The 14329-nt window shown below is 43.5% G+C and overlaps 1 protein-coding gene across 1 annotated transcript; it reads right to left on the bottom strand.

Annotated features, from left to right (window-relative positions):
- Positions 1–7399: 7399 nt before the first annotated feature.
- GPR78 (G protein-coupled receptor 78) lies at positions 7400–12875 on the bottom strand. Its single transcript, XM_010210889.1, has 3 exons — positions 12208–12875; positions 11464–11577; positions 7400–7637 (listed from the first exon to the last, which is right to left on the bottom strand). The coding sequence occupies exons 1-3, from the start codon at positions 12873–12875 to the stop codon at positions 7400–7402; spliced, it is 1020 nt and encodes a 339-aa protein (XP_010209191.1).
- Between the last annotated feature and the right edge of the window lie 1454 nt (positions 12876–14329).

Raw genomic sequence — 14329 nt, 5'->3', positions numbered from 1 at the left:
TGAAGATCCATCTAAAAAAAAAACCCATAAAAGGAAGCTGTGGTTTTAACACATGCAGCTGTGTTTTATGAGTAAGGGGTGTCTGTCACTCCTTTTTGCATAGTATTGGTGTGACAAGCACCTCAGGATGAGAGGAGGAACATGCTATTCTTATATCCTAAATAGCTTTTTCAAAGAAATTAAGCTGCACTGTCCACTCTAGGGTGTCACTAGCCATCACGAGAAGTGTGCTTTTAGAGACCTGAGAAACTTTGAGCAAAAGATCAACCAATTTAGAATGAAGTGTTTGTCTTCCATTCCTAGGTCATTTTCTAAACCATTTTTCATGTCATTTGATCCTTTCTTGGCTGTGTGGTCTTTCCTCTGTCTGTGCCTCAGGTCTCCGGAGAAAAGCAGATGGAGTATTTCCTTAGCTTCCAGCAAGGTAGTAAGGATAAAATACAATGAAATATTCAAACTATTGTCTGCATATCTGCATGAGGAGACCAAAAGATATTTTAAATGCCTAAAGCAGGCTTCAGCAGCAGCCACAACAATAAGAGTCTGATTAGCTCAAAAGCCAGATTTCAAGCTGAAAGCCAGTCTGAGCTGTGCACCCGTAAGGAATGATCAGCAGTCATTTGTGAAACAAAGGTCATGTATCACCAATCAATACTTTGTTTTACCACAAATAAGGACAAATATGAAACAGAAAATCTAAAACATGCTTAAATATTCTCATGAAAATACAGACACAAATCAAGTCTTCAGTCCCATGCCATGGAGCAAGGGCACTGAGCAATTTATTGGCTGTCAATAAAACATTCAGAAAACGAGTCAGGGCAGACAACTGCAACCCAAGAGAACAGAGTGATTGGATATGTAAAGATAGGAATTATAAGAGTGAAAAGAATGTTTTAATGAGTCTGCCACTTAATATTAGGCTTCACTGAAATACAACTAGAGTGCTAAGCCTTCAGTGGGGAAAAAAAAAAAGCCTTCAAATTGATAAAGTAAGTTGAGTAAAGCTACTCTAGGGTTAGGTATGAGGAACAGAGGTTGTCTTGGAAAGTATTTAAAAATTTCAGCTATTTTGGTTTAGGAGAGGAAATCTGGAAGCTTAAAACCTATGCTCAATAGTTTGCTCCAAATTTGCTGGATACAAACCTGCATATGCCACATGCAGACAACCAGGATGCAGTGAAATAGATGAAACATGCACAACAAATAACTTATGTCCCAAAGGGGATACTTTTGCTTTTTATTTGGAGAGTCTTTACTGTCCACAGCAGCTGCTCAGCAACTTGCACAGTTGTGATAGTATAGATTGGACTCAAAAATCAAAATTCTTCAGTTGTGATTTATAATGTTTCTGAAGGCATTTGGTAAAAAAATAGTGTGAATGGACTGGAATGATCTGTAGCTCTCCACACTCAGATACCTTTAACCATATGGATTCTATGACATCCGACATACATGTTTTGCAGTGCATGCATTTGCATAGAGAATGTATGAGAAGCCTGGCTGGGAGCAATTCATGGTCCATGCATTGTTCACTTAGAGAAAAGAGCAAAAGCACCTACTTTGCGTAATGCACCTTCATGTCCTAGCAAGGAAAACCTGCTGTTAAAGGGAGAACTAGGGATATGCAGAAATGGAGCCATTTGTTTAGCCAGTGATACATTCATAAGCTACAGGGAAGTGCAGTTTCATCTCAGTGAAGGAGCTGGTTGTGTATACTGTGCCAGGTGACATTTTGGTCTCCCAAGCTTCTGGCACTGAGAAATTCATATATTTACAACCTTTCTTAAGGTCATCTCTGCTGTGTCTCCAGCTGAGCCATTAAATATTAATTGGGCCTGCTTTCCAAAAATAAAAAGCAGAACCTCTAATTTACTTGTGTAATTAACACCTCCCACAAACCAGGTGTCCTCCTGAACCAGACTGAACAAGCCATTTACTCTTCAAAAGCCCAAAATACTCGGCATGCCCTTGAGACACACAGTTTCTTGTTCATTCTGTGTGCACAAGCACATATACTTATTTGAAGGGAAAAAAAACCAACAACCAAACCTTAAATGCCATAGAAAATATGTCGTCTGGGTGATGTAGTCAAGCCTTCCCACTCACATAGGACAGCTCTTCTCAGTTTGAGTTTTGGTGAAGTATTTTTCTGCAGGGTGAGGGGCGGTTGTTATTTTTAAGTACTTTACCAAGATGAGTTTGAACGTCTTGCCACAGGTCATTTTCATACAATCATAGAATGGTAGGGGTTGGAAGGGACCTTTAGAGATCACCTAGTCCAACCTCCCTGCAGAAGCAGGTCTACCTAGATCAGGTCACACAGGAATGTGTCCAAGTGAGTCTTGAAGACCTCCAAGGAAGGAGACTCCACACCCTCCCTGGGCAGCCTGTGCCAGGGCTCCCTCACCTGAACAGTGAAGTAGGTTTTTCTTATGTTTAAATGGAACGTTTTGTGTTCCAGCTTCCTCTCATTACTTGATGGGTCTTGATGGGGAAGAATCTGGAGGTGCTCAGGTCTTGATGGGGAAGAAAAAAAAGATTTTGAGCCTGTGCTTGGTGTTGCAAAATGTCTTTTAGATTTAAATGGAACTTTTTGTTCCATTGTTTTGCTTCATCCCATAACCCCTTGTCCTGTTGCTAGATACAATAGAAAAAAGGGATGTCCCAATCTCCTGACACTGACCATTTGTAAATATTAATAAAATCCCCCCTCAATCTCCTCTTTTCTAGACTAAACAGCCCCAGTTCCTCCAGCCTTTCCTCATATGAAAGAGGTTGATTTTGTTCAACAAGGATGTGAAATTTCTCAGAGTTCAAATTTTAACCCACAGTTGTAAAGAGCACAATCACTGTCTGGCTGTATAAGAGCACTTGCATGAAATAACTTTGATTCCCACATGCTTAACCATGTAACAAGCCTAACATGGCAATTAGCTCTGAAATTTAAGATCAGTACCAGCATCATTCATGTTAAGACAAAGTAAATATGTATTCAATAATCACTGAGCTGCTCAGATTATTTGCAAAAGTTTATCAAGTGCTGATTTACCCAAATCAATGATATGCCTGCTCTTCAGTGAGACTAAGTGATTTGTGAAGTGAAAATTCACACAACCCAAAGTCCTCGTTGCTCAGTTGCCATCTGAGCTCAGAGGTACCTAAGTTTCCTATATCCCAGAACCTCCCCAAAAACAGTTTTATTTTTTCACTTGGACTGAAGCACATCGTTTTTGTCAGGATTTAGCAGGCTATGCTCCAGCTCAGACCTACAGCTTTTGGGAATCTGTATTCTAAGTACTACTTCAACATTATTGCCTCAGAAACAGTCTGTTTGTCTCAGAGTGACTTGTAACATATGTGTTAGGGGAAGAGGAGATTCTCTGTAATAGGCATCAGAGCACTCACCTGGAAAATGGAGGACACAGACTTTCTTCCTTCCTCTGAACAGGCAGATTCAAGACCCCATCCTGGATTTTACCAGAAAATATCCAAATCATCAGGCTTACAAATACTTTGGTGTGAGTGTTTTAAGAAAAAGATTGAAGTTGAATGTCTCCTCAGTTGCATGGACTAACTAAGAGTCAGTTGCACTGTAGAGTTTATATTCTGACTGCCATTAGGAGAAGGCTGGTGCACATGGAACATACAGCTCTCAACTCTGCTCCGTGCAGTCAAAACACAAGTTTGCAAAAGAGGGTAGGACTTCTTTACTGATTTGGATTGTAATCAGGAGCTGAAAGATCCTAGAGGCCTTTCAGATCCTGATGTTACTGTTCTGATAGAGTGGCCCCTCTCTTGTACACTCTTAAGAACTCATCATCAATTTCCCTAAGCAGTCACAGCTGGGTGGCAGCTCCTTCTGCTAGGGAAGTCCTAGTATCAAGTAGTTGCTGCTAACCTCCATGGCATAGTCAACTCTGCAACACACCTGCTACATATTTGTCAGTCTCTTGTCTCCCAGCAAAAGCCACTCCAGGCTATTGGGCAGGAAATTCAGATAGTTTCCCGGAGCATTACTTTCAAGTTGGCAAGATACTAGTTTGGATATTACATTTCAGTTTTGTTAGAAATGGTTTGATTCAAACTAAATCCTTCTGTCAGGACTGTATATCCAATGTTTGTTTCAACTAAAATGTCGGGAAGAGGGAATACACAAACTTGCCACCTCTGGTGAATACTCCCATCATGTAAGACAGATGTTCTCATCTATGGTACAGCACTTTGATTCTTTTTGCAGCAGCCTAGAAAATGGGGGCAAAGTGTGGTTTCCCTCTATCTCCTCCTATCTCCAAATAACCCAGAGCGTGATGAATGAAGCATCAAGCTAACAAAAGTTTTGCCTACATCAGGAACCTGAGCGAATGAAACACCTCTCACTGAACACCTGCTCAGTTAGAAGAGTAGAGTAAGCCCTTCTCTGGTGGAAGCAAGTGATGAGAAAAAGGGAGAAATAAAAAGTTACTTGCAGACTTAGCTGTACATAACAAGCAGAGTTTCCTTTTGGTAGTGCTAAATAAGGCAGTTAAACTTCATTGCAAATCAAGACTTAAGTGGATTACAGTTCTGACCCTTCCTTATTTTCTGGTCTAAAGAATACTGTAGCTCTTGGCTTCCTGATTCTCTATGAAAATTAAATCTAAAAGACATTTTGCAACACCAAGCACAGGCTCAAAATCTTTTTTTTTCTTCCCCATCAAGACCTGAGCACCTCCAGATTCTTCCCCATCAAGACCCATCAAGTAATGAGATGAAGCTGGAACACAAAACGTTCCATTTAAACATAAGACAAAACTATTTCACTGTTCAGGTGAGGGAGCCCTGGCACAGGCTGCCCAGGGAGGGTGTGGAGTCTCCTTCCTTGGAGGTCTTCAAGACTCACTTGGACACATTCCTGTGTGACCTGATCTAGGTGACCCTGCTTCTGCAGGGAGGTTGGACTAGATGATCTCTAAAGGTCCCTTCCAACCCCTACCATTCTATGATTCTGTGATTCTAAGATCTGAGCACCTCAAGAAATACTCGATGCTTTGTGAGGTTGAGTGCTATTGTAAAGTGTGTGCATGACATACTCTCAACTGGCATAAATAGGATTAATTAATTAATAGCAGATGTAGCAGTTTAACTATGTTCTGTTTTATACTTTTAAAATGTGGCTTATAGTTTAATAGCTTTGGAAGTTTATTGCTGTAATGGCTTTAAAGTTTATTACTTTTTTTTTTCTCATCTACTATTTTATTGATACTAAGAAAAAAACCAAAGTAAAGCTTTATTTCATTTTTATGTCTTGGAGGTGACAATTTAATACACTTAACTAAATGTAACATACTCCTTTCTTAAAGTAAGCACAATTTGTTTAAGACACCAAAGGTAAACTGACAATTGTAGGTATCATTAAACTCATGTTTATTCACAGATAAAATGTAGTCTATCAAAACTTTTTGGCACAAAACCGACAAGAAAAGAACTGAAAATTTAGCATCCCTCCCACCCCCAGCAGAGATATCTGGTCCTTATGTTGCAGTTGAAATGAAAGACTGAAGCATCAGGTTTTTGTAGTGGCACAGCACAGGGGGAGGCATGTGGAGGCAGACAGGAAGATGGTAAAACTGGAAAGATTCCACAGACATTTTTTTTTTCTTCTGAAATACTGTATTTACACAAAATTGGAGAGAGTACAAATACTTTACTAAGAAGACAAAACCATTATAGTACATTCAATTTAAACACAGGTAGAACAATAGATGCAAAATACAGAGGCCTAGGGTACTTGCATGGGAAAAATCAAAACCATCAGAAAGGCCTCAGAGATTAAAAGCAGGAGATAAGAGAACATTGTATTTGTTATGCAGCATCATCTTTCCTTGCCTTTAGTGGGACTGCAATATGAGGCTCTCCTTCCTCAATTGTGGATGGTGGGAAAAACCCTGTCAGTATGCTGACTGCTCAACACTGATTTTACAGAACAGTTAAGCATGTACTCAATTTTCAACAACAGAGCTGTTAACTTCAAACGAAATTATATTTGTGTCTAATCACATGCTTATATGCTTAATTTGACCAGGAATGGCCTTCTCAGTGCTTAATAGGTTCCTGTTCATTGTTGTATAAAAAGTGTTCTGCACTGTCTTCTTTCCTTCTTTTTTTTTCTTAAAATATACATTAGAATTGCTTTGATTTTCCCCTTAAAGGCTCATCTAGACAACAGTTGCTTATTGAATGCCATAGAATATTCTGATTCATGTCTTATATAATCAAAGGAATATTGTTCAAAAATAATTCCCACATTTTTCCAAAGCCTGTTTAAATTTAAAAATAAATGAAAGAGAAAAATACATATAATAATAAAGCAGCCTTATCTTTCTGGACATTTGGCAGCAAGTCTGTATAATATCTCTCAAATATCTCTTGGTATCATTTAAAATTACCAGATTAATTGATTATTAAAAAAGAAAAGATTGTACAATATTATTACTACCCACCAAATATAGCCAATGCATGAAATATTTTACACATTATATATTCCTTAAAAAAATTAATATATTTTAGCCTGTTTCTTCAAAAACAGATAGCTTCTGAAGTAATATATCTTAAACACAGTGGTATCTGTCATTTCTACTGTCTAACTGATTTTTGTTTTGTTCTGAATAAAAGCTTGTTTGTATAGGATTGCTAGCTCAGTGATGGAACTACAGTGCTATTTACTAAACTCCAAATACATCTTTGTTACTGTTGCTGCTATTATTGTAATCACATACCACTGAAGTGCTAGATATTAATAACTCAGATATGTGGACTTTGGTTATGCTTGACAGAATACTGGCCTATCAAATATATGTACCACTTCCTAAAGGCTATGTTACAATCATGATGCCTAGTAATAAATAATAACCACAATCTCAGATTCAAAGTGCTGACTCACTTGAGGCACCAATACAATAAATCAACCTATTAAAAGACTTATTTGTAAAGTTCAAAGCTAACAGAGCAGATCCTGGGCTGCCAAGTTACATGTGCAGCACAGAAGACTCCGAACCTCTCCTTCCAACACGGGAATTCCTGTGGTCCCAGAAGACACTGGAGTATCACATCTGATGTGGAATGCTCCAAGACACGCCAAGTCTTCAAATGTGAAACCTTAAAAGCTCTCAAAGCTTCTGTAAATCCTCCAAAGGCTCTCTTAAAACCCTTCAAGCCTACTAAATTCACTTAGGGACAAGGCTTTGCCATATATTGTACTGGATTGCAGATCAGGGAAGAAGTCCACAATGAAACGCGTTGCATTAATACTGCTTCCACACCCTGGAGATGCTGTCACCACTGTCAGCATCAGAGGGAAAAGGCAGCTTTCCAGCAGCAGCAAGTCTCTGTCTCACTCAGAGGAATGCTTTTGATGTTGTTAGTTTGTTCTGTGCAAGCAGTAATCATTTTCTGTGTCAAGAGAGCTGTTGTACCCTGATGACGGATACAGGTCTCTCTTAAGTATCCTATTGACAATGTTGATCAGAACTTTTTTGTACTGTTGACGTAAAAGTGAGTAAACAAATGGATCTGATGCAGCCTTACTGTAGGTGAGGCACTTGCTTATAATTCCCCAGTAGTAATTTATGGTAACAAAAGGAAGGAGCTCTATCAATCTGTTAAACATTAAAGAGAGATGGAAATATTTCAGTATTATATTCACACTGAACCCAGTTTGCAACTCATGCTTCATGAAACATTAAAGTAGCATTTATTTCCTTACAGTACATGGTCCCAGCAGGAGAAGGGCCCTGTACTTACTCCTTGAAATCAATAAAGGCAAAGGGAACTTTCCTAGCAAGGCCATTGGGAGACAAGACTCATTCCCTCCACGGAAAGACAAAGTGTGTTTTCAACGTTAATGCTCCCATGCATCAGAGATAAGAAAGTGCTGCAGTTTATTGCTCACTTTCTGAATTTAGAGAGTGGTTCTGGTAAACAGCTTACTCAGCTGTGAAACCTCACCCATTGCAGTGACACTTGAGACATTCAGGAATTACTCTTGGCATCAGGCTACTGCTTCTGAAAGCTGTATCTCCTCTAGGTCCTGTGTCATATCTGCCAACCTATACAGAGATTTTGACTACTGTACAGCGTCTCAAATGACACTAGAAACCCAGTCTAGGTCACTGAATCCACTCCCTCAGATAAAGAACAGTGAACTTGCATTACACTACAGCTGTGGATCATCATACATACAAAGAAGATTCATGTTAGACTGTTGTAGTTTGAAGAACAACATGGCAATATCTCAGAGAGATTTGAGTGACACCTGCAATCTCATAGTAGGCTTAGAGGTACAAATGAATCTACTTAGCTGTGAAAGTTTGTGTGCCCTTGACTGCCAGTTTGGCCAAAGTAGACAAGGAGACAACACTTTTGTTGTCATTACATGACCTGTGTCTTCTGGTCTGTACTTCACAGCTAATTAGTGGCCTCAGCACCTCAGTTGGGATGGGTATATGGTAGTGCGGGGGTGGTGTGGGAGAAACTGCAACTAAGTTAGAACAATATTTCTACAGAAGTAAGAGAAAACCTCCAGATTGTGTCAGCAAATGTCTGGCATACAGCTCATCTGCAGTGGGCAAACTCTCCAGGAAGGTGGAAAGAACAAGGTGAGAAGGTTTTATTATCTGTACACTTTTTGTGAATCCTTTTGCAGGAGCAAGAGTATATAATTTTTTTATATTCATTCCAGAAGGAAAAAAAAGAGCTAAACCAGCCCTGTTCTGTACCCTAAAATATCACTGTTTGAAAATGTAAGATTAGAGGCTTTCTCAAGGCGTGAAGGACCTTCTGGCCTCCTTCCAAAGTGCAGAGGTTCCAACTTGCACGACATTGACTTTTGAAGCATTTCCAATCCCTGTGCATAAAAAAGCTGACTTACCACCACTAAGACTGAATATGGCAACAAGTGCTTTAACTCTAACAGGAAAATTTCTCGTCTGTGTGCATAAATGTGAAATCATTCCTATGGCAAGTGTATTTAAAACCCAGATGACTTCTATTTGAAGCTGCTTCAAAAAAAATCCAGTGAATTGAAACCACAGAGAGCAAAAAGATACAAAATGTGAGAAATAGACGTACAATAAATGACATTTGCTGCATGATTGCTCAGATTTATCTCATCCTGTACATTGTCCTAATACACGAAATATACATTTGATGCTTATATGATTGATGCTTTTATAAAGATGTTAAATAAGAAGAGTCAGGTATCTTTCAGTTATGAAAATAGATGTATTACTATGTGTTCCCTTTCATGTATTAGAGATGCAAATATAATTTTTCTGAAGGCAAAAGAAAAATTACACAGATTTTAATAAGATAAAGGGCCTGGCCAAATCAAGTCAGCCTTAGAAATATCCATCTGAACGCATCTTAGTATCATTTTCTTGTTTTCACTTTTGTTACCAAAAAAAAATGGAATTCATATGTCAGCTTTTAGTGAACAGACAAATATATTGCTAATGATCATAATCTCATTCACATTTCTGAAATGAGGATCAAATACTGAGCTCACAAATGCAACCTGAGTCATCAGGCCAAAGAGCAAGAAAACACACAGGATATCTTTCACATTGCCTCCATAGGGATTGCTTGAGTGCCACCCTCCTAAAAACCGGAATGGGGAAGAATGATGAACTGGCCATGACAGCAATCTCACTTCCACCATCACCTTTATCTAGTGCTGCCTGGATACACTCTTGCTTTTGGGGCAAAGAGCCTTTGAGATTGTTCTCCTCAAATAATTCCCATTTTGCCATCGCTGAACCAACTCACTCCTTGTTCCTGAGACAGAAGCTGTACTTTGACACACACATTTACATAAGCCAACCCTCAGTCTTCTCTGTAGTGACATATGAGGTATAAGTTTGTCACATGTAGTAAATGCACCTTTTCACATTTGCCAAATGCAAGGTCTGAAGAATTGGAAGTCACTTTTATTTTAGAAGTTCATGAGAAGTATCTCCATCCTGAAAAATGTGGAAACGATGGAATTTGCTGAGCTTAGCAGTAGTCAGATGGAAAGATGATGGTAAAATCTATTTAACTCAAATAATTATATTCTGATTATGACAAAAGTTAATAGAAAATGGCTCAGAATGTACTGAACAGTGATCAATTAACCTTTTAACTTTGTGATGTAATGTTAATATTTGTAGTAATCTTTTCAACTGCAGGCAAAAAAATGCAGTTATCCAGAATATCAGTCTGGAACTCCTTTCAACATATAAATGGGAGCTGAAATAAATGTCATCATAAAGGTTAAAAGCCACTGTCATTTTTGTGCACTGTCCTAAATCTGTCCCCCTACCCAAGTAAGAAAAGGGCAATGGCAATGATCATAAATGGCCTAGATATATGTAACTGTGCAAGATCAGTGTGCTAAAGCTGGCCCATTTCTGTAAACTTGTGTGGTTGCAGACCCTGGCAGCTTGATAGAAACCCTGGGGAAGTCTTCACCAGGGTAGTTTTGTAGACTACTGCACCTTCCTCGACAGAAGTCAATACCCTTCAGGAGTATCTTGAACACACTGTGAAGTGGGAAGTACTTTAAAAAATCACTTGTGAAAGATATAGCTCATTTTAATTTAGTGATGAAAGGCTACATCCTGAGGTGCTGCAATTCAGTGTAGTTACTTTGGCTTCCAGCTCAGTGATTTATGCAAGATTTAAAAATAATAACCATATGTTGTATAAAGGCTATGCAAGTACAGAACGAGAATGATGCATGGCTATTTAAAAAGGTGCAAACCACCAATAATGCCAATAATTCTGGCCAGTTGAGGAGCATGGTGTTTCTTACACAGTTTAGAAGTCTAATTATTGGTTTTCCTGAGAGATAACTCTTACACCTCATCACCAGGCCATGCTGCATCATTAGCAATACATTTACAGACATCAATGTTTCTGGATATAGAGCTTATCTGACAAATTATCAGCCTAGATATATTCAAATTATTTCACTCCAGCTTCCAATAGCAGCAAGCTTGATCTTATGCCTTTACATACATACAAAAAAAAAAAAAGTCCTGAGGTAAACAGAAGCTGTCTGCTTTACTCTCTGTGCTTGTGTTATGCTACTAAGGAAGGGTGGCAAGCCTTTTAAACTGGTTTCTTCTCCCACCAGCATGTAATTAATTCCTAGTACTTGTCCCAAAAGCCTCTTGCTCTTGACAGAGGTGCTCAGACCTGGCTGCAATGAGGAAAAGAGAGCCAGAGGCTATTGGGGGCTTCATCCAGTGCAGAGAGGGTCAGGGTGTATGTGAATGTGTATGTTGTGTATCAGTGTGTGTGTGCTCTGCCCCTCAGAACTGGCTCTATGTCTCCATCTGGGTCTGGGCACTAAAAATTAGCTGTATTTCTCCCTCCAGACACCTGTGCATCGGAGGGCATACTGGTCCCGGATAGTCCCCCGCCCCAACAGGTAGTACTAACCTGGTGATAATGTAGGGACCAAAACAGATCACGAATGACCCTATAAAAATACTGATTTTCTTGGTAGCCCGCTGTCTTCTCCGTTTCTGCTCGTTAAGACAGCGTTGCTTCACACTGCAAGGGAAAAGAGCAGTCGGCGGGTTAAGGCAAGAAGCGTGAGACGAGATGTGGACACAGGGGAGAGCGGGAGGACCAGCCTCCGGCCCCAGAGGCCCTGTCCCGGGGGAGAAGAGGGCGGGACAGCCCCTGAGCCGGCCGGGGAGAAGGCAATCCCTGGGGAGCGGAGGGCAGCCCCGAGGAGGGGAGGGCAGCCCCGGCCAGGGGGAGGGAAACTCTCGGGGAGAGAAGGGCAGCCCCCGGGGAGGGTGGCAGCCGCTGAGGAGGGAAAGGCAGCCCCGTCCGGGGAGAAGGGCAGCCCGTGAGGAGAGGAGGGCAGCCCCAACCCCGGCGAGCCTGGAGACGATAGCACCCACCATGGCAGCGGCTCCCTGTTACAGGGAGCTCAGGCAAGTGAGAGCATCCGGCGAGCGGGACTAGCATTTAAGCAAAGCCGGCTACAGATACCAGTCTTCTGACACTCTAAGTGGCGCCTGAAAGTAGTGGCAGTAGCGTTCTCTGTGTGTTCGGGACAGACAGGGGCACAGGGGAGACAGAATGGGTACTAGAGAGACAGGGCATTCTCTCCTCCTGGGGTACCTACCGCCAAGTGCCCCGAGGCTGTGAATACGAACATGCACTCATTACCTGGGGTGGATATCCACCAGCAATACCAAAGTCTGCATGGTAATAATGTCTATCCGTTTGCAGTGGAACCGAGCAACTTTCAACACCTTTAAATAGGTGAAACACAAGATCACTAGCGACAGCATGAAGCTGGTGGAGTGAAAGACGATGGTGAACACTGTAAATCTTCTCCGCTCTGTCTCTTCCTTCAGGTGCAAGGTGCAAGAGGCATAAACGCTGCTGTAATCTACCCATGAGTAAAACAAGGATACCAAGGGGAACGTGAGGGAGTGGAGCCACGAGTAGCCCATCAGTATCACGGCGTCCTTATATCGCATCTTGCTGGTGTAGCTTAAGGGGAACACCACGGCAATCCATTTGTCGATGCTGAGAGCTGCCATGCTCAGCATCGTGTTGGAAGTCAGGAAAGTTTCCAGGAAACCCACCGCTTTGCAGACGCAGCCCCCGAGGGGTTGCTGGTTCCTCAGGATCCCTAGCAGGGTAAAAGGCATGTTCAGGACGGTGAGGAGCAGGTTGCAAAAGGATAAGTTCACCAGGAAAACCCCGGCCACCTGCTTGCGGATCTCCGTACTGTAGACGAAGCATAGCAGCACCAGGAGGTTGGAGAGCAGAGAGACAACCAGCACCAGCACGAGGAGCAACGCCAGCAACACGCCTGCCAAGTCCATCTCTCAGCGGGTCGCCTGGAGCGGGTGAGGGCAGGAGGAAAGGGGCATCCGAGCCGGCACCGCAGCCTCGCCTGCCGCCGCCCGCGGCCGCCCGCGCATGTTGCCGGGGACGGGGGCCGAGGAGCCGGGGACAGTGCCGGGGGCAGCAAGGTGCAGGGAGAGGAGAAGAGCCGAAGGTGAAGAGGGAGGGGGCAGGGAGACTGCGAGGAGAGCAGGGCTGGGAGGCAGGCCGGGACAGAGGGGAGGGAAGCCGCGGGGTTCCCTGATAGCTGTGCCACGCAGAGGGGTAACGGGGTCCGGGAAAAGCGTGGCCGAAGCCGAGGGTAGGGGCAGCGGAGCACCCGGCGAACGGAGGTAGAGGGGTAAGTGGGGGCACCTGGGAATCGGAGCCGGGGCTAGCGGCTCCGAGGCAACCAGGGATCGGAGCCGGGGCTAAGAGGAGGCAAGGATTGCTGGGAGCTGGGGGAGTGGGACTGGAGGGAGCAGGGAGCCAGGGGATCGAGGAGCCGGGGTAGCTGGGGCCGGGGAAGCTGGAGCCGCCAGAGTCGGGCCGGAGGAGCAGGTGCCGGGGGAGCGAGGAGCTGGAGGAGCAGGGAGTTGGGGGAGCCGGTATCGGAGGAGCCGGGGCCGCGGGCGCGAGGAGCTGGAGGAGCCGCGGCCGGGGGCGCGGAGCTCGCTGCGCGCTGTCCGCGGTGCTGAAGCGGACTCTGCCCCGACGGCCGCGCCTCCCTGTCCTCGCTCAGGTCGCGGTCCGCGGTGCCCGCAGCGCCGGTGCCCGCTCCATGTCCCGGCGGGGTCCTCGCTCCGCCGGGCGCACGGCCTCCTTCAGGCACTGAGCATCTTCCCCCGCTGCCCAGCCCCTGAAATACTCCAGCCGCGGAGCCTCCCGCGGCGACTCATGCGCAGACGAGCGGCTGCGAGGCACAGGCTCAGCCAGGGATCGCGGAATCGGTCTGATCCATTCCCGGACCGCAGGCGAGAGCAACAGGAAGCCCAACTTTCCTCTAATGCGCAACTCAGGAAGAATCAAGCCTGGCGACGAGTTGCTAGTACTTTATTCCCTGTGCTGTGCTCAGGGACACCTTGAGTGCACTGGCTACACTCAGTGTTCCTGGAACCTGCCGAAAATCTGGTGTCTGTGCACTTTGGAAGGTCTCCCTCCTCCTCCACCCTGCCTTTTTCCACTCTTTTACTTCATAGTGCCTAGAGGAGCTATGGTTGCTCTCTGGGTATTCACACCATACCCATTGGCCAGCGATGAGCGATGTTGCCTGGTTATAGACTTCACTTTGGCTGCTTGGACTTTAAAGCCCCAGCTGTCTGAACAAGTGCCCACATTAGGGTGATGCTAGCACATTCTGTGACAAACTCAAATCTCTCTTACCATTTTCTATTTACACAGTTACACTACAGGACAATGATAAGAAAGGTTCTTTCAGTTATCACATTGTGGC

The sequence above is a fragment of the Colius striatus genome, chromosome 3, assembly GCF_028858725.1.
Source record: "Colius striatus isolate bColStr4 chromosome 3, bColStr4.1.hap1, whole genome shotgun sequence".
Classification (NCBI taxonomy): Eukaryota; Metazoa; Chordata; class Aves; order Coliiformes; family Coliidae; genus Colius; species Colius striatus.
Note: the sequence above shows the minus strand (reverse complement) of the source record. Positions and strands in the feature narration are given on the sequence as shown.

Coding starts and splice junctions, on each gene's coding strand:
- GPR78 (XM_010210889.1), bottom strand. CDS start 12,875: ATGGACTTGGCAGGCGTGTTGCTGGCGTTGCTCCTCGTGCTGGTGCTG. Junction 11,578..12,207: donor CTGGTGGATATCCACCCCAG/GTAATGAGTGCA, acceptor TTTCCCTTGCAG/TGTGAAGCAACGCTGTCTTA. Junction 7,638..11,463: donor GGTCCCTACATTATCACCAG/GTTAGTACTACC, acceptor AATGTTTAACAG/ATTGATAGAGCTCCTTCCTT.